Raw genomic sequence first — 25,319 nt, 5'->3', positions numbered from 1 at the left:
GTGTGGCAGAACACGTACCAGGAACAAGCGGCAAGCATGCTCTGTCACGAGGCAGCATGTCATGGCCAAAGTTGCTCGACTGCACGCAAGCGTGCAGGACAAAGTTGAGGAGGCCGCCAAGTCCGCATCGTGCTCCGTTGGAGCAGGTCCCACATCCATGGAAGGCAGCGTGGGAAACGCCTCCAAAAGCACGCAGGCTGCAGGAACTTTGGATGCATCCGACGTTGCCTTGAATGCAGAAACAGAGGATCCAGCTGAAGAGAAAGGTGATCTGTCTTGCTTTTTTTTTTCTTTGTATTGCATATTCCTTAGTCCATTACTTAAAATGGCCGACACTGTTTAGATCCTTGGCCAGATGCTAGTGGAAGGCTCAATGAATATGCGAGTACAGGCAATACAGCATTAAAAATGCAAACAAAGAATAGGAAATTATGCTTTCAGTGTACACTTTTAGCACACTACCGTCCACACCCATTAAAACAGGTCTCTATAGGACCCACTTGTGGATATACAGTCGAACCCACTTATAACAATATGCTAGTGGCAGAAAAATCCCATTGTTATAATCGATAATTGTTATAACCGGGTTGCATGAAAAAAAAAAAAAGCAGAGGGGGACAAACATTTCAATTAGACAGAAAGAAGTACAGTCGAACCCCCTTATAGCATTACTGGTTTGAACAAAACTCAGATGTAACAATGAGCAGCTGCTGCACCATCAACATTTGTGGGGGTGTTCTATGCTAAAATAAACCGCTTACTTCAGTGTTCCTATGCCACATTATTGGCTATAACAATTAAATTGGGCACCACTAATTAAGTGATTCTGCATTGTGGGCACTGATAATTCGTAAAACTGTGCGAAGTGCCTACGTTGTGTGGCGGTGCGCGTTCATTCTATGTGTTTCCACATGCAACAAAAAAGCAGAGTCAAAGCATCATCATCACTTGCTTTTTCGTTTGTCGCATGGTTTCAGGTTTTTCAAGTTTAAGTGCCAGCTGTGTCACATATATCATCACGTTTTCTCCAGTGCTGGTGTGTTGTGTGCCTACAATTCTTGACTGCATGAAAAATCGCAGCTGCACGCTCGTTTCTGCTAGTGTACGAAGACGGTGACAGGATTGATGGGCTAAGCTGACTTAAGTTTTATCGTCCACTTGAACATAGTAGACATGCAGACATTTTGCGCTAACTTGGAAAATAGTCACCAACAGGGCACCAGTAGGCAATAGCTGGAATAATAATGAGCCCATTCGTGCGGCCGCTTTAGCGACTGTTATCGAGTCCCTGAGCGTTGTTTGCAGCTTTGTTGAGTGTAGTGGTGGTGACTGAGATGCTGCAGATGATTAGCACGCTAGAGATCATGGGCGGTATTCCCAGGTGATCACTTACAGATATAGTTTCACTTTCGCACGAGTCAGAGGCAGATACGCCTGCGTATATGGCAGACAGCGTTTCTGGCGCTGTGCCAAGGTTGGTACCTTTACACACTGCCAAGAATGCTATCGTCCATATACTTCGCCGCGTCTAGCACCGATTCTCGCTCAAGTGAAACTACAGTTAAACAAACCTAGGTATAACGAAGTTGGCAAAATTGGCAATTTGCTTCGTTAGGTAGAAATTGTGTTGTATTGAAATACGACCTTTTCTGCAATTAAGAACAGTCGCCGATCAACTATCCGAATCATCGGGCAATCGAAAAAAGCAAATTTGAATGAGAAAACAATTAATTTTGGTGAATTTTAGAGTCGGCGACGAATGGAGAAAGATGCCGAAAAAGATGGTGGCTTGATGTGCGCCATCTTCCTGCGTGAGCGGGGGAGAGGGAAGGGGGGGGGGGGTGAGCACATGTTAATGTGATCAAGCACTCAGTTGGGGAGGGGGGCACAGCCGCAAGCCGTCCGTGGTTGTGCATGGATTTCAGTGCGTCTAGCGCATACGGTGCCCGTGCACACTGTTTTTAGCAGTTATGTGCAGCAGGTGCAAAGGTTGGGTGACCGTGGCTTCACGTGCACTGTCTTCCCACGCGTTCAGTACTGCAGGTCTAATACGTAATCTCTAGTTTCTGAGATGCTTTCAAGTGAAAGGCACAGTTTTCTATCCTCTCTGCCTGCGCTCTCTGTAGCGTCGTCTGTGCAACACTATCAGCTGCAGTGGCAGAGTGAACACGAAAGCTTTGCAGGCTATGCTTCGAACCCCCGATGTGAAGATATCCTCGACATGGCATGAAACTGTATCGTATCCTTGGTCGCCGACTCCGAAATTCAACAATATGATATTTTTGGTAACTGAAATTTGTTTTTCCATTGGCCCCATAATTTGCAAAATATTGTGGCCCCTTCTGTAGCAGAAAAATCTGCTGGCAACTCGACGATTTCGCATAAATGGTCGAACTTCCATATAGTATACAGTCTAACCTCGTTAATGCGTAGTCGGCTGGGAACTACGTTTAGGTACACACTAAACAACGTACAACTTAACTGCCAATGCAAGTTTAGCGGCTACTTACTGGCTGGAATATAACTACGTCGCGATGCTCTCAAACACACACTCAGACAGGCTTTATTTGCGGGTAGGCAGCAAAAAATCGGCGATCTTCACTCGCCGCCGTGGTGGCCTTGCTGACACGACGGAATCCTTCAACTCGGTAAGGCGTGAGCCAGTTTGCCCATGAGGCCCCGTTTCTCTGCGAAAGTTCGCATGACGCTCAAGGCACGAGCCGCGCCAAATAATGGAGTGCCGTTGTCTTCTTCTGCATCGTTGTCATTATCACTTTCGCTTGAAGCTGGGCGAGGTGCGACGGTGGCAACATTGTCGCTATTCGAGAACTCCGGGGATGTAACGTCGCCTTTGACATCTCGGAAACTGTCAAAATTCACTTGCTCTGCAGCATTGCCTTGGCGCTCTAGTTGGATTGAATTCGACAGCAACAGCTAATTCGCACCAATAGCGGCAGCTTCTTTACGGTACCGGAAGCCAAGCTCGAAGGCCATGCTCTTGTGCGCTGCAGTCGGCAACAGCTGTATGAGCAGGAATTACGTCATGGTGGCCATGTCTTAACATCACTTTCGCTGGTGACTGTCGTCCGGGCATTTCAACTCAAGAATTGAACATCTGTACTCATGAGATTTTGCCGATTTTGTGCCTGTGCGTGTAGAACAGGAAAGAAAAATTATATGCACTAACCGTTTAGTGGGCAATGAGCGACTACGGCTTAAGCGGTCAGCCAATACATAAGGTTCCCATGGGGGCTAGGTAGGGAAATCTTCGCGACTACGTTTAAACCGCAATTACAAATTAAGTTGGTACGTGTTAACAAGTTTTGATGCACGAAGTGTCAATTTTACCGACTTCATTATATTGAAGCTGTATTGTAGTGGTTGGTGGTCACAGATAAAATAAAACCTCAGATTTACAGCCTCAAATCTAGCCTTAAAACCTCAAAGGCTAGTACCTTTGAATTTTTATTGCTATAGCAATTGTATGGACACTCCAGCCGTGCTTGTACCATTGCTGTCGCAATGTGTTGGAGGTCATATGATCTGCAGAGTTTCAGAGGCTTGGCACAGTGCATTCCTCTCCCTTTGCCATTCGCAAAGGGAGTGGCAACACAGAACATTTACTGTAGGAAAAGCGTGCGCACTCCCTGCTTCTGTCACACCTCATCACGCAAGTGCTGTCACTGCAAGTGCTGACAGTCACTGAGTGGACTTTGTCCATGCATACCTTTGGTCGCGTAACACCAGGCATGTTTAGTTAGTACTAAGTGAATGTGTACTGCAATTTAAACTGTCATTAAAACTACGAGCCCTACGTTGTGTAGTGGTTTTGCAACCAAAGCCATGTGGACTGTCCCGTAGTCCCGCATCACCGGCGAGCCATATGGTCTTGCGTCGCACGCTCTCCGCCTACTTCAGCGAGTAAAGTTGCTGTTGCAGATAGCGGTTCTGCAATTTCTGGTTTCTCAAGTTGTCTGCAAGGTGCCTTTGCACAGGCACTGCTTGTGGCCAGCAAGAATGTGTACAGTGGAACCTCATTGATACGATTCTGCGTAATACGTTTTTCGGGGAAATTGCACTTTTTTTTTTTCATGCGGTTCATACGATCGCGTTTTCACCTGAAATTGGACTGCAAACTGGTATTTCTGAAACTCGTACCTTTATATTCAACTGTACTAGATAAAATTACATTTCAACGACCCACTAACAACGTGTTAAGGGCCGGCGGTGGCACATTGCACGCCATAAAAGCTACGGCGAAGCAGGTTTTTGGTGCCGTGGAAGGGATCGGTCCCGGACCGATTTAAATGGCCACGCGCCCTGGCGGCAAATGAGCCGCGAGCGAAGCAGACCAATGAGAGCTGCCCCCTTCGCTGATCACGCACGGGCACGGCCAGTCTGGAGACGCGCGCTCGCTCTTTAGAGAAGGTCCCCTAGTGTGCCTCCAAACCGGCTGTGGCGTGGATCTGTAGTCATGCGGACCCGCCCGACCGCTATTTTCGCACTCGTATTATCGTATGCTTGCGTCAGCTTCCGCTCGCGCTTGTTTTAGTTGGCTTTTCAGGCGAGATCTTCATGCGGTCACTCGGCTGAATGAAGCGCCTGCCCTCGTCCGCCAGTCATATCGCTCGTTGTGTCACGGTCTCTACAATGTTCCTTTGTTTTGGAAATCGTAGCCTCGTGGTGCCGTGACCTCCATAGCTATGTCAAGGAACTTGTTATCTTTCAAAATAACTTGTTTATGGACTTTAAAAAAAATAAAGTTCAGCAAGAACTGACGTGCTTTTTAAAGTTGCTCAATAAAAGTGTGTTGGCTGCAGTTCGTGTGATGTGATGCTTCTCCAAATAACACGTGTGTTATGCGGAGCAGTATTACTTGGCGCCATCAGAAGCTTTGCTAGCGAGTTTGTCACCAAGTAAGCCTGTTTTTCTTACATTTTAGGGCTTGCTTTGGATGATGCGATTTTTGGATGATACGTTTTATTTTCTGGTTCCCACGAAGATCGTTTTAACGAGGTTCCACTGTATATTCTTTCAGTGCGTTGTGTGCTCCTGGTTGACCTTGGCATATTCAAGGCCACTGTCGCCAGGCCATTTTATTCAGTTTTCCGCATTAACGGCCGTACTGGTCAAGCTAGTATGTTTTGCAGTCGGATATTTGTTGTTGCTGTTGATGCTTCACCCCATTCAAGCTATGACAATTTCGTTTGTCTTGAATGTATGCTAACAATGCTAACCAGGTGTTGTGCGTTACGGGGCTTTACTGTGCGTGTATTATGTGTTCTTTGTATAGACCTTTTCATTGGGTGAGGAGGAAAACGCATGCTGCTAGCTTTCGTGAGAAACGCGAGAAAAAAAAGCGAGATTGCCCCCTTTTTTTTCACTGAAATGAAAAAAAAAAGACACTGGCTAATGACTTAATAAGACCTCACTCACATGGTCATGCCAAATGCTTGTACCATGCGCTACATAGAACAAACGAATCTGTAATCCAGCATCTTTAATCCAGGCTGGTCGCTTGACCACTAGACAAGTGTGATTCACACTGTACAGTATGTTCTTATTACTAACCCAATCTCTTTTTGTTGTGGGCAGAAATTTCGTCGGGCAAGCAAAGTACAGTTCTGCAATGTATCTACAGATAACAATTTGAACTGTTGTCAAAGTAAACAGCTCAACTTATTCCAAGCCATCGGGATAGTCATGTTTCATAAGTACTCATTGTTGCTAAATCGCAGCTGAGAATTTCGGTGAGAATGCCACAATAAGGTCACTTTCGTGAAACAAATTTTCAGTAATACACAACTGATTGCCGAGGCTGATTGTAAGCTCAAAAGCACACACACACATCATGCTGGGTGCTCCGTCCGTGTCAACGCCAGTGGAAACTCCGGCCATGCCGACTTAAATCCATTCAGTATGTCTCACGTAACCAGTTTCCCCTTGGAAGACGCCAGGTCATAGTAAATAGACCGCGTGAGGGCAAAAACAACTGCCAGAAACTGCTGCTGAGCCTCTACCTGGCATACAACACTGAGCGCTCGCCCAAGCTAGCATGCCGACTGCCCATAGATGGCGGTTCTGCCTGTGCAATATGGCAGCACCCATGAAAAAAAGCTGTGACCGTGACTAGGCAAACGCAAATCCGACTCAATTGAGGCGAGATGAGACCAGTGTGTGGCACTTGCAAGAGTTCGCACAGATCACAGTTTGCCGCCGCTAACATACAGAATGGTGGCCCCTACAGCTTTGGACTGGTGCCCAGCAGGACCGTCTTCGTGCAACCGTGTCAGTTGGCCCAATGCTGTGACGAGCAGTCTGATACGCATTTGGGAAGATTACTACCCAAAACTGAACTCCAACACGGAGAACACGTCCCTTTACGAGGAAATGGCTGCAAAGCTCAATGCTGGTCTTTCACCTGGGGAAGCGCTCTATACAGCTAACCAAGTGCTAGTCAAGATAAACAGACTGAAGAAACGTTATTGGTAAGTGTGGCATGCATCTGTGTGTTTTTGTTTTGCGAGATGTTAAAGGGACACTAAAGGGAAATATTAAGCTTGGTTAGATCAAGACTATTCGTCTACAAACCTATCGCCATCTTGTGTGTGCCAATGTATCACTGTGATGTGTAGGAAATTGCTCCGTAGGTCCTGCTGCTGCTTCTCAACTTTATTCGCTAGCGCTAAGACGGAAGAGTTGACGTAATCCTCACATGGCCTCCCTCTCTAGTACTCTTTGTGAATCAGCCAGTGCGAACGTCGCCCAAGAGGTACCATATTCCAAATTAGGTGGTGCCACTCCAATCTTCATCATTTTCTCACTTACAAAGTCTGGCTGCGAAAGACAAATTTGTTATTACAGAAGCCTCACCATCCAATCTTTTTTTACCTAATATATATTCCTTTAGTGACCTTTCAAAAGAGTACTGATGCATATCTGAAGTTGTAAGAACCCTACCACAATTTTCTTTTTTTTTTTTTTGCCCACTGAATCTTGACACTTGGGAAGTATGAACATTGGGGAAAATTCGAAATTTTACTTTGATACTGACGTTTTGTTTCGGAATGCTAGACCTGCTGTCACGAACAGTATCGCGACATCATCAAACAACGAATTTTGCTGAGGTTGCATAGCAGTGAAGCTAGGTGCGATGTTGCCCGCACAAAAATTACCTAGAGTGCTGCTGGCATTTCTTCAGGTTCTGCTTGCCTGTTGCGACTGCAGTGTTTGCGGAACGCAATGAATCGGTGTATTCCGCCGTCATGATGCATTCACCTTCTTGGTACTCAAACCAAGCTTAGTTGTACAAGAACAGGTGTTATAGTTCAAAGTACAGGCTGCTGCAAAACTAGCCGGTGTATTTTCTTAGATTTATAGGACTTTGACCTTCACTTAAAGGGGCACTGACACAAGAATTTCTAGTTTCTTCTCTCTTTAATTGAAAGTTCCATACCTCCGAACACCAGGGGAAATACTGTCAAGACTCGGAATGCAGTAAATAATTTAATGTGGTAGGTTTTCTACTGCCTGTTACGGTTTTGTTCCTATTGTGGTCACATGGGAGCAGAACATTGCAATGTTTTGGCACTCGCTCCAGCTCGCTCATTCGTCTGCTATGCTGCTACAGCAGCCCTCGCAACGAGTTGCAGCATACGAGGCGACCAAGTGAGCCGGAGCAAGTGTCTCGACGTAGCAACGTCCTGCTCTCACGTGACCACATGCTGCGTCATGGTGTCGTAGCACAGCATCCTCCTGGGAAGTGTAACCGAAATTTGTTGTAGGTAAGCTAATATATTAAATTTATTTATGGCACTGTGAGGCCGAGACACGCTCTGCAGGACCTCAATAATGTTTTTCATACCATAACATACTCTGAGGCTCGTCACTACTTTTTCTTAGAGCTACACTTTGATCTTAGCCAAAAGGCCGAGAAGCGCCATTAAACCCTACATAACTAACTAACTAACTTTTTCTTAGAGGTCTAGGACATACTTTTAACGTAAAAGAATGAATAGTTTAAAATTTCATGTCTATCTTTTTCAAGAGACACGCGAGGCAAGGTTGCATTTGGTTGAACGGGGGGTGTTTAATGAAATGAGTCACCACTTTGACAGAGCCCATTTGCTCTATTATTGTTCCAGCTTACAAAGTTTCAAAAGAAGTGGCAATTGAAATTCATCTGCCAATGAGCTGCGAGCTGGTTGTTTCCTGTTGGTAGTGCAACTCCTTTGTCTAATCAACCCAGGTTAACCCAGGTTTGACCACTTGAACTGGATGTCAACTGCTCTGTTGAATAGTTTTTTTCTTCAAAAGAAACTGTATGGGATTCATTTGTAATATGTTGTAGTCTGCTGGCAGATCAACTTCTGTGGTTTCCATCTTGGCATTAGCATGGTGTGTCTTATCGGTAGAGAAAATTGTCGTGGAAGGTCTCAATTTCTGTTGTGCCTAATCGCACCCACCAAATGGGTACAGAGAATACAAGGTGCTCAATCTTTTTTCTAGTTACAACCATGCGAAGAAAACGGACGATAAGGCCCGAGAAAGTATAGGAGACATCGATTGTTATGTTGAAATGGAGAAAATTTAGCTTCTTAAAAAGCATCACACGCGTAATGTGGGAAATGTGAGTTTCGCTTCCATCTGCGCAAAGTTGACTTTTCGTGTGCGTGCTTTTCCGTGACATTTTCTACATTTCAATTAACCCTAGCAACTAATACCACCTATGCTTCATTCGGCTTCATTGTTCATTTTCTTCATGTTGCTGTGATCAAATGGGCATGGTCATTTAATTCCCCAGATTTCATTGAATTGTCGTGGTAGCCGTTCATTTCCAGTGACAGGTAAACATTTACGTTAATATCCATGATAATTGTTAATTTTATAGTGTACTGCTATTCAGTCCCCTTTTCCTGTTTTCTTTCTTTCTTTCTTTTCCCCATCTTTTGTAATTCATGTTTAGCTCTACTATGCCAGATGTTGCCACAAGATGTTGTCTCATTGCAACTGCTTTGGTGATCCGAAAGCTGTTGCCACGCACAGTTTACCTCTTGTACCGTTTTCTTGCCAATGCATCCAGTAATAAGGATCCCAACCACTTGTTGCCCATGGCTGCTCAAGTTGAGGCATCACAGCAGCTGTGCACATTGTTGCACAAACACGGAAACCCTACGTTGTGCATGTTCTGGCATGCCTATCCTTTCATTCTGGTTTGATTCAGGCAGCCGCACTGTAACCGGTATATCGTGTCCTGCAACTGCACTACATAAGCGATACGCGTATACATAGTGCTATGGGAAAATTAACGGGAGTCTGAAAAGACCGTCTTATATCCGGTCCTGCACTATAAGCGGTTACGTTATAAGTGGTCTATACTGTATTATCCAACCAAATTGTATTCTCGGGAAAATAAAAAAAAACGTAATATCATGAAAAATGTATTACGCAGAATTGTATCAACGAGGTTCCACTGTAGTATTTACTAAGCAAAGTCTGTACTCTATATACAGTAACCTCCACAGTATATTTTACTACAGAGGTTATTCTACAGTTGACTTACGTTAATTGAACCTCAGTTAATTCAAACTCGCTGAAAAGTCTTGTCGAGAAACCATACAGAAGAAAACTCATTTTGCTCGAACTCAATATCGTGCCACTTCGGGTTATTCGATCCCTACTGACCTGCACCGGTGCCGCCTTAGCTGCTCAGAGGCTACTATAACATTGAAAACACAAGGAATTTAGCAGTAGATGCTACTGGCTTCCCTAGTTGTGAAGCTGTTTTACATAAATTTATTTTATTTTTTGAGTGGCTGACTCTCGTTCCACCCATTAAGCAATTCGTTGCTGCTTGTTTGGTGTCGTGTCAAGCTGAGCCAGCGTTTAAACATGTCGGCGCTGTTCCCCTCATGTTAGTCGAGTCGCGCTTCACGAGCAAAAAACAAAGACAATACAGGGTACTCCAAGCAATAAAAATATATTTGAATTCTTTTATTTTGCTGCCGTTTATTAATTGAACCTTTAGGATAATTAAAGAATCTTGTAGTCCCACAAGGGTTGAATGAACAAAAATCAACTGTATAATAAATTATGCAGATGCACCACACCGTCGCACATTGGATCTATTTAAAGAAGTTAATAACATGCTATGGACACTAAATGTGATGCATACAATTGTCTTTATCGTCATTCTATGCAACGTGTAATCTCATGCAATGTTTACTTATGCACTACATTAACCACAAGCTTGCACACTATAGGTTCGTTCGATTCGCCTGCACCACTGTGAACCAGTTCACGGCGGTTCACGAGAAGTTCAGAAATTGTGCAGCTCGATTTCTGTGGTGCAGGCACAGCGCGACACTCGAAACAAATGCCAAGGTGCACAGGCGGTGCAGGCGTTATGTTATGTCCGACTAATGTGCATGGAGTGCGTAAGTTTGAGAGGTCCTGAACTGCAGATATCATCGAATTGTGGGGTGTAAATACACACCACACTTGCGTAGATACATCAGACGTGCATAAGCGGGGTTTTAACGGCGCTCGCGCCCATGTGCTGTGCCATCTGCAGTGCTGCTGCCGTGCGCCTGTACGCCTGCACCAAGGCAGCACCGACAGTGGAGTGGGTGCAGCAAAATCATGAACCAGCCCTGCACCTTTTGAAACAAACGGCGTGGTTCAGCGGGCGCCATTGCTGCACCGCTGAAACGAATGGCAGGGTGCAGTACCTCGTGAACTGGTTCAGGCGGTGCAGGCGAATCGAACGTACCTTATGAGACATCAATGCAGTGATGTCATGAGGGCAAATGCAATGTTTGATGTTTGTCGAGGGAAGAACGGTGAGAAGTGCAAGCAGAAAGAAGTGTGACAGGAAAGGCAGAGGTAATTTCGACTGTTATTCGCCCGTTTCACTTCTCCGTCCTTAACGTAATGGAAACTGGTGTGCAGGCACGCTGCATGATGTGACGCATGCGCCAGTCATATAAAAGGGTTTAGTTAACGCTGGCATTTTTTATGATGTCTTCCCACAGTGCACTGTCCTCACTTCCTTTGAGTGCATTGAAGGTGCTGCACTTTCAGAATACTCGCATTCTGCAGCTGGAATTTCATCTCGTGCTGCCACCATCCACTTTACTATTGAAGCAAAGCAGGCATGTTAAAGGCATGTCGAAGTAGACTAGTATCTGAACTTGTTTTGAGCGACGCCTCGAACGTTTGCAGTCTCCCTTGCCGTCACCTGCATGATCTTCATTGTTGCAGACATTTAAACTTTTCTTTGCGTCGCTGATAAATTTGGAAACATGTTTTTCCATCACGTAGTATTGACATTTCTGGAGTTCACAATGTGTAAAGTATAAACCGCATTCACGCGATCTTGCGCGCGACAAGCGACGCGATGGAGATGGCTGTCGTGTTCGCTCGTCGCTTATAAGTCATACCGCATGCATGCGACGAGACTGTCATACCGCATGCATGTTCCGGCTTCGCGCTATTGGCTAGTCGCTCATAGCACTTCCGAGCGACGAATTCTAGATTTCCAGAGCCGAGCGATGGAATGACAAGAACGAACTATCTGTTCGTGCGATGGCACACAAAATCGCTCTCGTACTGTTTGGGCTTAATTAATGGTTGGGGCCAAACCTTACCGTTTACTTTTATTATCTTTCAAACAAAAGTGGGGGCCTACATTCTGGTGACTATGGTATTTCTGACAAAGCAGCTAGTAGTAGTCACCGAATTGTGCTACAACACTATACAATGCAAAAAGCTACCTTGTGTGAAATTTGAGCTCAATCAAACCTGAATTTTAGCCATAGCAGCTATGTATACTCCACATGCTTAATTTAAGCAACATTCAATAGAGGTACTAGTGCACTCCCAAAGGCAGAGCCGACACACTGGTGAGAGGAGGCAGTGGTAGTGAACATCACGTAGCAAAATCCAGTTAAATTGCCCGAATTGCACTTTAATTTGTGACTTGTACTTGCATTATCAGTGGCTGACTACTGCTTACAAATGATACTTTACATTATGCTTCATTGACGGCCGGTATCGTATTTTCTTAGAGGGGGGCACCAATTCCTGTCCTATCTTTAAGTTTAATTAAATTGCATTAAATTTTTATTGCGCTACGTGTACATAATTGTTTTTCCTTACAATGTAATAGGTCAAGGTCATGGTTTGGCCATCTTGGAGCAAGAATTAATTCTTCTAGCTCGACCAAGAATTTTCATTCAGAGTCCCTGGAAAATCGGAGTAATTTACCTTTTTATGCCAGATTTTATAAGAGATAGGAAAGAAGGATCATTGAACTTGTGGAAGGGTAGCTTGCCCTGTCACGCCACTGCCTTGCAACATTTCTTTGCTACTATCTCGGCTACTACTAAACAACTTACAAAATCCTTGCAGTGTAACTCTACCTCATGCTGCTTTACAACTTTACGTGACTCTTCCAAAATTTCACTGGCATTTATGAAAAATTGTGAGAAATCCTGACATTCTTGCCGTTGCATCCAGTAATATAAATGTCATCCACTTGCTGTGCATGGCTAATCATGTCAAGTCATCGAGAGTTGATATAAAAAGAATGAATAATATTTAGATGGGCAGTGCTTCTGTAGTTGTTGCATTGAATTGTCAGGGTCCCTTAAGAATGCTGGGAGGCATTTTGGTGCCACTTGCACAAAGCGAGAAATTTGTAATGTACTAGGCATGCAAACAAACTGCTGGCTAGCTTATAAGTCACGACTGTGCAACATATTAATACAAGTAGTATACGGACCAAGTTTATAGAATTGTTTGGTGCAATGTTAGGTGGAAGCCATAAAAATGCTATTTACAGTTTATCACTTCCATGTTCCTTCAGTGTCATGGTTATATCTCTACTGGTGTAGCTTAAAGCAGTTAAATAAAATGTGTGTTTTGGATCAACATTAAGATTTTTGCTCTCGCTGAGACTGCATAGAATACTGTCCATTTCCAGGAAGGAGAAGCGTACGGGCTGTGCCAGGGGGGGGTCCAGTGGCCGAGAGTGGTCCATCCGGCTTCACAGTTTTCTGGGATCACTTCCAGCCAGCGATGACGATCAGCTCGTGGATCAGAACGTGGAGGTGAGTTTTGACTCTTCCCGTTTCAGGTGCAACCTGGCCCATCATCGGCATTTTGTTGAAAAGTGTCGAGAGTTGAAACAAGGCAGTGCAAGTGTGAAGCATTAATCGCCATATTTACAGCTGTACCCCCTTGTGGTAGTGTAGGGGCGCGCCATAAGCGCGCTCCCGATTGCAGCGCCAACACAGCGTTGCGCAAGACGCGCGAAATAAACACAGATTGCATCTCTGCGTTCGTTGTGTGCTGACGTGTGTCCCGCCTGCTCGTATACAGGCGGCGTTCTATAGGCGTCGTATATCGCGACCACTATAGCTTGGTGACCCGGACGTACGTACGTGATGGCTACAAACACAAGTCCCACGTCGGCGGGCGACGGTACTCAACAGCAACCGCAGTCAACGATGAGCAACGAGAACCATTCCCTCGCCATCGACATGGAAGCAGTCTCAAACGTCCAGGTGCGTCTCCCGCCATTTTGGCCGAAGAATCCGGCAGTATGGTTTACTCAAGTGGAAGCGCTCTTCGATTTGCGCCGCATCACTGCACAGCGCGCGAAGTACCGTCATGTCGTCTCTACACTACCATCTGAAGTTGGGGACGAATTCGACGACGTGCTGAGCCTTCCACACGCAACGCTACCATACGACCATTTCAAGACCATTGTTCTGACGCGCAAAACGGTTTCGGAATGCAGCCGCTTGCAGCAACTTCTCAACACGGAGAAGCTGGGAGACCGACGACCATCTCAGCTGTTGCACCGAATGCGCCAGCTACTCGGCGACAGCATGCAAGATTCCGAGAGTCCTCTACTTCGTGAGTTATTTCTGCAGCGTCTGCCACAAAACCTTGTTCCTGTCCTAGCTGCTGCAGGCGACATGCCGTTGTAGAAGCTAGCCGAGCTCGCAGATCGCGTTGCAGAATACTCCCGCGCTGGCCCCACGGTTGCGGCAGCGACTGCCGTGGCACCAGATACCCAAACGCGGCACTCTCGCATCGAACGACTCGAAAAAAAATAGAGCAGCTCGCTCCCTCCATCGCCGCGATGCGGACTTCGACCCGTGGTCGCTTTCACGGCAGCTCACGTTCTCGTTCCCGCACTAGAAGCAATGGTGACGGCTACTGCTGGTATCATGTCCGTTTCGGCACCAACGCTAGGAAGTGTCGAGAGCCTTGTGGCTGGCAGGAAAACACGAACGCGAGTCGCTAATGGCGGCGAGTGACTCGCTTGACCCCACAGCGAAACGCAGCCGCCTGCTATACGTATCAGACAAAATAACGGGACGTCGTTTTCTGGTCGACACTGGCGCTCAGGTGAGCGTTATCCCTGCCTCACGTCAAGATCGACAACGCTCTGAAAAAACTGTCGTTACAAGCTGTAAATAGTTCCACAATCGCCACATTTGGACAGCGTTCGCTCACCATCGACTTAGGACTGCGCCGCACATTTAGATGGATATTCATCGTCGCTGATGTGCGCTTCGCTATACTTGGAGTGGACTTTCTTAACAACTTCGGCCTGAACGTGGACATCCGCTCACGTCGCCTTGTGGACTGTACGACCAGTTTGTCTGTGCAGGCAATCCTTGCACCTGAGTCGAGCCCTGTGCAAAGGGCTCCGAACTTACAAGCACGCTCGTTTGGCTCAATTCTGTTCGATTTTCCTGAACTTACAAAGCCCAACAACTTAGAACTACCGGTGCGACACATAGTCACGCACCACATCATCACAACCGGACCTCCCGTGTTCAGCAAACCACGACGCCTCGCGGGTGACCGCCTTGCCACAGCACGCAGGGAATTTGAACATATGCTGCAACTTGGCATCATTCACCCATCGTCAAGCAGCTGGTCATCCGCCCTGCACATGGTTCCGAAGCCTGACCCAGGTGACTGGCGCCCCTGTGGTGACTATCGTGCCCTGAACGCGCGCACTCTCCCTGATCGGTATCCACTTCCCCATATTCACGACTTCGCCGCCACACTAGCTGGTACGACCATATTCAGCAAGATCGACTTGGTCAAAGCTTACCACCACATTCCTGTTGAGCCATCTGACATACCAAAAACTGCCATTGCGACACCTTTTGGCCTCTTTGAGTACATCCGCATGCCTTTCGGGTTGAGGAACGCAGCCCAAACGTTCCAAAGATTCATCAATGAGGTGACCCACGGCCTACGCTTCGTCGTCGCCTACCTCGATGACTTACTTGTGGCTAGCTCTTCACCTGAACAGCATGCCGATCATCTGCGATTGCTTTTTACACGACTCCAGGAACACGGCTTGACCATTAACACAGCAAAGTGTGTTTTTGGTGTCAACAGCATCGAATTTCTTGGCCACCTCGTCACACCTGAAGGAGTCCAGCCCCTGGACGGCAAAGTTCAAGCGCTGCGCGATTTTCCTCGTCCAACTTCGCTTCGAAAGCTGCGCGAGTTCCTAGGACTGCTGAACTTTCACCGTCGCTTTATACCTAATGTGGCTCGTATTGTCCTACCGCTGACCGACATGCTCAAGTCAACTAAAGCACCGTCAGCCCCTCTCAAGTGGACAAGTGCAGCTGACGCAGCATTTGAGGAAGCTGAGAATGCTCTGGCCAACGCAACAATGCTCGTGCATCCCTTACCCAATGCACCAATGCGGCTGATCACCGATGCTTCCTCCAACGCCATTGGTGCTGTCCTTCAGCAGTTCCAGCAAAACTCGTGGTGCCCGCTAGCCTTCTTCTCCCAGAAACTAAAGCCTGCCGAAACTCGCTACAGCACATTCGACCGTGAACTTCTCGCCGTCTACCTCAGAATTCGCCATTTTCGCCACCAACTGGAAGGTAGCGTATTCCACGTGCTGACCGACCATAAGCCACTAACATTCGCTTTCCGTGAAAACCACAGTGCTTATACATCCCGGCAAATTCGGCATCTAAGTTTCATTTCGGAGTTCACCGCAGACCTAAGGTACATCGAAGGCCCCGTCAACGCTGCTGCCAACGCCCTTTCCCGCGTAAGTGTCCTAACATCTGATGCTGTGGACTTCGAGGCAATTGCAGAGGCACAGCGTAGTGACAGTGAACTTCGCGACTTGTGCGCAAGCTCTAGTTCTTTGTCGCTGTCTGATATGCCACTGCCCTTCTCCTGTGGTACAATTGTGTGTGATGTGTCTTCTGGCTGCGCGCGCCCTTTTGTGCCATCCGCATATCGTCGTCAAATCTTCACTAAGCTGCACGAAGCAAGCCACCCTGGCATCCGCGCTACTCAGCGCCTCATCACGTCTCGTTTTGTGTGGCCCGGCGTCAACAAAGATGTCCGCCGCTGGGCTCGTGAGTGCTTGCAGTGCCAACGTGCGAAGACAACACGACACACTAAATCTCCCCTTCAAACCTTCCGCTCGCCAGACTGTCGCTTTGACCATGTGCACATTGACATCGTCGGTCCACTCCCGTCATCGCGCGGAAAGCGCTACATACTCACTTGTGTGGATCGCTATACACGCTGGCCCGAGGCGTTCTCGCTTCACGACATCACGGCATCCACCGTAGCCTCATATTTTGTTGCCGGATGGATGGATCTCTCGCTTCGGCTGCCCCAGCATTGTTACTACGGACCGTGGCCGTCAGTTTGAGTCCGAAATATTCAGAACACTCACACGTATCCTCGGCGTACGGCACGTCCACACAACGGCATACCACCCCTCCGCAAATGGAATGGTCGAACGACTGCACCGACAGTTGAAGGCTGCACTCATCGCTCGCAACGCCCGAACTTCATGGGTTGACGAGCTTCCCCTCGTGATGCTCGGCATACGCTCGGCGATTAAAGAAGACCTCGGGTGCACTGCAGCTGAAATGGTGTATGGCACCTCCCTTCGCCTCCCCGGTGAATTCTTCGCCCCGGCTCCTGCCCCCGACCTGTCACCACCAGACTACATCGAGCGGCTTCGGCACCTGTGTCAACGTCTGCGACCAACGCCCGCAAGACAACCGTCCAACTGCAATGTCATCGTAAGCAGAGACCTTGCTTCATCAAGTCACGTCTTTGTGCGACGCGAAGACATCCGGCCATCTCTTACGGCACCGTACGAAGGCCCTTTCAAGGTGCTTGGGCGTACTGGCAAGACCTTCACTGTGACAGTAAACAGCCGCACGGACGTTGTAGCAATCGACCGCGTAAAACCTGCGTACATGCCGAACTCATCTGTTTCGGTTTCGCTTCCCGAGAGTTAAACGGTTGAATTGGCGCAAAACGCACCTAATGAAACATCCTTGTCTTCCATGGGGGGAGCCTTGTAGGGGCGCGCCATAAGCGCGCTCCCGATTGCAGCGCCAACACAGCGTTGCGCAAGACGCGCGAAATAAACACAGACTGCATCTCTACGTTCGTTGTGTGCTGACGTGCGTCCCGCCACTCATATATAGGCGGTGTTCTATAGGCGTCGTATATCGCGACCACTATAGGTAGTATTGGCAGAAACTTTGCATTCATGGTTCTTGCAAGGAGGGCAGTGTCACTGCTGTACACATAGATCTTCCACTCTAATTCTCACATGATAAAAAAAATTAATGAACATTTCGTTCACTGTAACATCCAACTAAATATCTACACAGCCCCTATGACTGCTTCATCTGGGCTATATAGCAGAAATGGTAGTTTTAGGTGTGAACAAGTCTACAAGTGTACATAAACCTGCATGCTTTCAGTACAGATGAAGAGTTAATCATAGAAAACATCGGTGTGCAAATGAACACATTGTAATGCTACGGGATGAATAGGAAGTTAAGTAGAAAAATACCAATTGTACGTAGCTCATACAGATGGGTCCACTGTTAGAGAGAACACGTGAGTGCGTGGCTCATGCTCCGTGCAGTGCCATGTACGAGAAGGCAGCAAAAACCAAGCACATGCGAAGGACGATGCAGGGTCGATGCATGTCATGCATCTTCTGCTATCAAAGCACCTCATCGCTTTGCTTGCGCACGGCCACCCTGCTGTGCAATCACACATCACGAGAACAACATTTAATTTCGTGCCCTACCACACGTGAGACGTATAAAAGTACATTTGCTTCTACTGCAGTGTCGTAGAATGCGAATAAACAGCAGGAGAAATATTTAGTTCCGGAGATGGTATTTTGCCATGCTGCGTCTCACGCGAGCATTCCATGCGAGGAAACACATTCACAACACCATCGGCAACGTGACAGACTGAGCGTAAAGTAGCCAGGCCTCACTGAAACATATTGGAGTGCGAATCGTGCTCATTTCGTTTAGTTATACACCGTGCTTCATTCACGAAATGAATGTGTTTTGGTCTGATGTGCGATAACGTCCAAACGCAAAGCTTCCACCAGAAAAACTGGGCTTGATGTCGCTAAAAATGTTCTGAAAACTCTATCATTGCTATGCTCTTAGCATGCAGATGGCTGCTAGTCAAACACATTTCACCATTTAATCACGTTCATTACTTCCGCGGTTCAAGACATGCGGCCCAGCCAAGCGACTGCATGCCGCGACAAGGCGAAACGAAGGTGTGGTTCGGCAGCAAACGACACGCAGCGTGCACCACGCCTGCACCATTTCACGCCCCGTACGTGGCACTGGGCCTCCAGAGCATGAGCCACTCACTTGCATGTCCGGGAGAACTGTGTTTCATCAAACAAAGACGACACAGCTGCACGATGTGAGCCCACACCACCGACTGCATCACAGATCATGGATGCCTTTGAGACGGTCAGGTACTGCATCGGTGCCCACGATGACAATGACGCATTGGCTCTGCTGGCAGGATGCAAGCGTCCCGTTGTGCGCCATTGCTTGCCAGGGAGCGCAAACAGGTCGAACTTAGCGATTTTTGGCATATCCCGACAACTAATTTCTGCACCAATAAAATTTTTCATGCACCTCGTCAATTTGGTTGCAGCGGTATTCAATTGTATAAGAAGCATCTCAAGTGCAATATGCTAGCAGGACAACAAAGTGCGTGAAATATAAAATTTATGAACAGAAAAAGATGTGTGGTGGTACATTGGAACCCAACTATATCAAACTTGTTTACATCGAATTACCCCATATATCGAACATTTTTGGACACCCTAATGTTACAATGTGAATATATAGCAAAAAATACGGTTACATAGAATAAAAATAGCAGCCACTATCGATATGTCGAACTTCAAGCAGCGCAAAACTACTCCAGAAGTTTACTTTCCCACACGGCGAGCGCCGTATATGCGACCGGCGACCGGGAAAGCTACCTTTACCCCTCCCCACCTCCCTCCCCCTAGACAAGGTAGTTTAGCCCAACTGCACGCGTGCGGCGCTGCTCTCACTCCTTCGGACAGCCACCCCCTAGAAAAAGTGGTTCGACTACTCTCTCTCTCTCTCTCTCTCTCTCACTCACAGCCACGTGCGCCTGCATGTGATCAGCTCGATTGCTTCAGTGTTCTGTCATTCGTGAAGTTGCAAGATTGTGTGCATAGTCACCTCCTCGGAACGCAGCGCTCGTCCGCTCCGTAAGAGAAGGCTGAAGAGATCAGAAGAGTTGAACATGGAGGAAAGAAGTCGGATGTCACCACAGCATACAGCATCCCAAGAAGTACGCTGAGTACGATACTGAAAAATAAGGCCGACGTTAGGGCTAAGGCGGACAAGAGGCCAGGTGCTACCGGCGCCCAACGAGTACGCACGGCTGCATATGAAGACGTGGAGGCAGCAGTGTACAAGTGGTTCATGGATGTTAGGTCGTGAAACATCCCTATTTCTCGCCCCATAATTGAACAGAAAGCGAAGGATTTCGCTTTCCTTCTAAACAGACCCGACTTCAAAGGTGGCTCAGGTTAGCTGCAGCGTTTTAAAGAGCGTTGCAGCATTGTCGGCCGGGCTGTCACCGGTGAAAGCTGCGCCAGTGGCGCACCGACGGGGGGGGGGGGGATTCGGGGGTTGTAACCCCCCCCCCCTGAGGCCGACTTAACCCCCCCTTTTGTTTAACCCCTTTTTCTTTCCTTACGCATTTGAGTGCTGCAACTAAGATGTAAGACGCGAAATCGTCTGCACACTCGCAGAAAGCGCATTTTTTTGACAATTTCCCTTGAATAAATCGGAATTAGTGTTGTTTAGATGGTATTGGCAAACTGTCAACCCCCCCCTGGCAGAGATCCTGGGTGCGCTACTGAGCCGCACGGTGGACGTCAGCAGCGTGCAGAAGTGGATTGAAGAGAATTGGAATGACATCACGACAAGGTACCATCCCCTGATATATTTAATGCCGATGAGACTGCTTTGTTCTGGCAAATGCTGCCGAATAAAATGCTGGCGTGTCGCTTCTGACAAGTCCCACGGCGGGAAAGTTAACAAAGCCCGAATATCGGTGTTGCTCGCCACCAACGTCGATGGATCGACCAAGCTTCGACCACTCGTGATCGGAAAGAGCAAATCACCGTGGTGCCTAAAGAACGCACTTTCTGTTCCGGTGATCTACAGGCCCAAAGGGAAGGCTTGGATGACAAGCGAACTTTTTGGCAACTGGCTTAAGTCCTGGGACTATGACCTGTTAAGCAAAGGCAGAAAAATCTGCTTACTCGTTGATAATTGCTCTTCGCATCATTGTAAGGTAAGCGTCAGCAATATCGAGCTTCGTTTCCTGCCGCCGAACACAACCTCGGTGCTGCAGCCCTTAGACCAAGGCATCATTCGTGCACTGAAGGCAGGCTATAGAAAGCGCCTTGTGCAACGGACTTTGCTAAACCTTCGCACTGGCCGGGAGCTGAAAATTGACCTCCTGGGCGCTGAATGCATCATGGAATGATGTCAAAAAAGAAACAATTCAGAATTGCTTCCGTCATTGTGGACTCGGTGTTTCCGGCAAGGCTGGCACATGCTCATTCAAAAACTGCGATGAACCAATTGAGGAACTTGATGATTTGTTATGGGACTGCAGCTACAGACTTCGTCACCGTCGACGACAATGTTGCGACCACTGGAGAGCTCGCTGATGAAGACATCGTTGCCGATCTGGCTAGGGATCTTGCCAGCGACAGTAAATGCGAGGACCCAACCAGTTGACCCGCCCATGTGTTCCGATGAACTTCATGCACTGAGCATTGTTCGCCGCCACCGCGCGTCCATAGAAGGCTGTGGGCTCAGCTTTTCTGAGTCATTCGACAATGTTCAAAAGTGTAACAGGTGTATTCAGAAAGAAACCTAACTCTTGAAATAGCGCGCCAACCGGCAAAGGGAGTGCACTGCGGCTACTGAGCACATGTAGCGGCAGGTTTAGACAACAAACTGCCATTTGCCACGTTTCACTCTGACCGTTAGTTGGCGAGCTACAGCCGCTGAAATGAGCACACGAACAAGCTGTTCTTCGGATTGGTGCCGAAGTGACAATGTAGGAATTGGAAGAACAGTGTGTGTGTATGTGAAGTTCTGCTACAAACTTGGGAAAACTTTCACAGAGACATTTCTGTTGCTTAGTAGCACACGGGGAGGACTGTATGAGTCGCACGCAGTGCTATGATTGGTTCAAGCGTTTCGAAGATGGAAGAACGTCGGTCGGGTGACGATCCCAAGCATGGACGACCTTCCACATCCACAGATGACCGCGTCGAGAGAGTTCGAACTGTGATTCGTGGAAATCGTCGTTTGACTGTTCGAGAAGTCGCTGACGAAGTGGGTATCAGCGTAGGAATATGTCATGAAATTTTGAGTGACAAACTTGGGATGCGTCGTGTCAGTGCAAAATTCGTGCTACGTTTGTTGACCGACGAACAGAAGCAGACCCAGGTTCAAATCAGCCAGGAACTGCTCGCCGCTGCCAATGACGATGAAAATTTTCTTAAGAACATCATAACAGGTGATAAAACATGGGTTTATGGCTATGATGTGGAAACAAAAGTGCAGTCATCGCAGTGGGTGGCCAAAGGTTCTCATTCAAAAAAAGCACGCACAAGTCGGTCAAAAATGAAGGTGATGTTGGTTGTGTTTTTTGACTGCAAAGGCATTGTTTATAAGGAATTTGTGCCACATGGTCAGGTGGTAAACAAAGAAGTTTACCAGGGAATCCTAGCACGTTTGAGAGATTCTGTACGCAGTAAGAGGCCTGAATTGTCTGACAATCGGGCTTGGATGTTGCATCACGACAATGCCCCAGCTCACGCGTCACTCCTTGTCCCCAGCTACTTAGCGATACACCACACTCCTGTTGTGCCCACCCACCATATTCTCTGGACCTAGCCCCAGCAGACTTTTTTCTATTCCCCAAGCTGAAAAATACCTTGAAAGGACGTCGTTTCCAAACCGTAGAGGAGATCCAGGACAATGCGAGAAGAGACTTGCGCACCATTCCGGAAAGTGCATTCCAGGAGGCTTTCCAAAAATGGAAGAAAAGATGCGAAGCATGCATTGCCAGTAGAGGGGACTACTTTGAAGGGGACAGCACTTAAAATGTTGTACCATAAGCAGTAAAGGTTCTATAACAAAAGTTCGGTTTCTTTTTGAACACACCTTGTATGCTCAACAATGCTTTAAAAATGAAAAAGCAGAAGATCGGCGACTATTTCTCGTGTTAATATGCCCGCCGCACATGTAATTAGGAAGTAAAGAACACTTTTTTAATGAGGTGCATTTTGTACATTGTCAAATTCTTTAAATGTTCTATATCGAATCACTCGATATATCGAACTAATTCCAGTTTTTTGGTGAGTTCGATATATGCGGGTTTGACTGTAATTTGTAATCTGGAAGCGGTTTTAGCCACAAGTAGTACTGCTCCAATTCATTTTACTTGGCTGCTGCTATGACTATCTTCTTACATTTTCACTGCCATTGTTGTCATCGTATTTTCAGCAGTGCATGCTCGTCTGTTTTTTTTTTTTTTAATTACTGTATTTGTATTGAAACCAGTATTCATTCTCACAGGATGCACTTTGGCTTTCAATTTTTTTTTTTTGTATTCCACTTGTCTTCGTTAATGAAGCAGTGCCACTTTATACTTTTGTTACTTAAATTCCGGCTGATTATTTTTCAGTTTTTTTTATTCCAACTGAAGCTGCAGGCTGGGTCAGAAGTGTATTTATTGAAATCTTTAAATTGGCCCCCACTGGATAAATTGAACTTGACTGGTCGGCACGAATGTACCTGACCCAAATGGTAATTCCAGTCATGGCCCCAATGGCTGCAGTGTCTGTCTTGGTGGTAGGGAATAGCGAGTGCATCGAAGTCGCACTACTCTTCATAAAAATTTATATTTTTCGCCGGCCCCTAGAAATATTTTTCAAGCAAAAACAACAGCTCTCAATAAAGAATGACTGCATTTTCTCGCGAAAAGACGATTACCATATTTGCCTGTTTCCAATATGTTCATCTTTTTACAGACAAACTCTGCTTGAAAATTTTCTACACAGAGTAGTTGGCCAGGTTAACTTAAAACCCACACCACCTTGCTGTCAGAGCCTGCATCGTAGCCATTGTCATCGCAAGACAGTGACAAAACAGGTCCCCCACGCACATGCTGTGCACCACTTTCAACCTGCAATTACAAAAGCTTGTTCAAAAATTACTCATTTTACTTGCTAAGCTAGTAGCAGCCAAGTTGCATCAAGTGCATTCGATATCTTTTCTGGTGTTTAGGCGAGATATACACAAGCGCTCTGCCATCTCATCTGATCTCCATTGTTTTTTTAAGTTCCTGTGCTAAACACTAGAAAAGATCCCGTGCCAACAAGGCCAAAACTCTACGCTCAACAGGGATTGGTGAGTGCCTGGCTTCGGCTGCACTGGCAGTTCGTGCGGTTAAGTGCATACGCAGCCTGCGTGTCTTATCTTGGAGGTAATCTGTGGCGAGTGCAAAGTTTGGGCAAGCCACGGTGGCTGATGGCTTCATGTGTGCTGTTTTCCACGTGCCTAGTGTTGACAGTCACGTAATTTTGATTTTCGCGAAGTATGAAGTGAAAGGCGGCACAGAGCGTTCGCTAGCCGCTGCTGCCGCTCTTCATCACGCCGGCATTGAGTGTTATCTGTTCGTGTGTGTCTGTGTACATGTGACACCACGCTTGTTAATTTAATTCGTAAGTGAATGTGTAATGCATTTTATGCAGCCAATCAAGCTACAAGCCTTACTTTGCTTAGTAGTCAAGTATACTTTTCTGTTACTATAAATGCTTCGCCTTTCGGGTGAAACTGAGACTTTTTTGTGGTATTTGTTATTGTTACGCTGCGACATATTGATACCATTGTTTGGCTTCTAGTCATAGTCTTTCTAAATAAACATGCTACTTTCCATATCCTAAGCTGCATTTCTAAGTGCTTGAATTACTGAGGGGAGATTGGGCCTTCATAAGGTGTTACAAGGAACCTTTAACCCAACCTTCCTTGGTTTGGATTGTATTCTGTCAACCAAAACAAAATTATTATTATTGCATTTCTTGCTTAGCTAAGAGGATCATTTCCACAGTGTGACTCGCATGCTTTATTTCTGCATTTGTGTTACGCAGGTTGAAGTGGTGGCCGAAGAACCCGAGGAAGTTGAGACACCTCCATTGCTTCACCAAGGCGCAGACAAAACGGAGTGTTTGGGTAGCAGGGAGAGCGAGTCGGACATGGCCGACTTTTTGAGCTCGACTAGTGACTCGGAGGAGTCGTCAGATGTGACGAGCAGCGAAAGCAACGGCAGCAACAAGTTATGTGTCGGCAATGCTGCCGCGAAGCGACGCATCCGCAGAGGAGTCTCCAACTCTTTCCTGTGGCAACTTGTGGCGATTCAGAAGGAGTCTGCAAGGCGGGCAGCTGAAGACGACCGAAAGCACCTGGAGATGAGAAACAAGGTGCTCAAACTCCAGGAGGAGTCCACTCGCATGAACACAAAGATGATGGAAATGGTAACCAATTACTTTACTTCCAGAAGTAATAAAGAATAGCATTTGTGGTCTTGGCAGTGTGTCTTGCTGTTGGTTGGACTTCAGGGCACTGTCGTATGGAGGAGCACGCCCTGAGCATTACACTTCTGCACTACGATCTTGCATGCATGGTATATGGTTGAACGTCATTCTAACAAAATCGCGTCCGACACAAAAATACCTTTTTTTACATAGAATATTCATTATAATATTGGTGTTGAGCATTTTCTGAGCCAAAAAAAAGATTTAAAAATTTTACCAAATTCCTTCTTCAGCAATTCAGTTCCGCCAGAAAGGGTTGTGAAAGCTAAGATGAGGATTTCCACTC

At 46.9% G+C, this 25,319-nt stretch overlaps 1 protein-coding gene across 1 annotated transcript; it reads left to right on the top strand.

Moving 5' to 3' along the window:
• LOC125939619 (uncharacterized) lies at positions 1–25,029 on the top strand. Its single transcript, XM_037715872.2, has 4 exons — positions 1–266; positions 6,248–6,488; positions 12,986–13,112; positions 24,590–25,029. The coding sequence occupies exons 1-4, from the start codon at positions 62–64 to the stop codon at positions 25,010–25,012; spliced, it is 996 nt and encodes a 331-aa protein (XP_037571800.1). The 5' UTR covers positions 1–61; the 3' UTR covers positions 25,013–25,029.
• The last annotated feature ends 290 nt before the right edge of the window (positions 25,030–25,319 follow it).

This window comes from Dermacentor silvarum, chromosome 5 (genome assembly GCF_013339745.2).
Source record: "Dermacentor silvarum isolate Dsil-2018 chromosome 5, BIME_Dsil_1.4, whole genome shotgun sequence".
Classification (NCBI taxonomy): domain Eukaryota; kingdom Metazoa; phylum Arthropoda; class Arachnida; order Ixodida; family Ixodidae; genus Dermacentor; species Dermacentor silvarum.
Note: the sequence above shows the minus strand (reverse complement) of the source record. Positions and strands in the feature narration are given on the sequence as shown.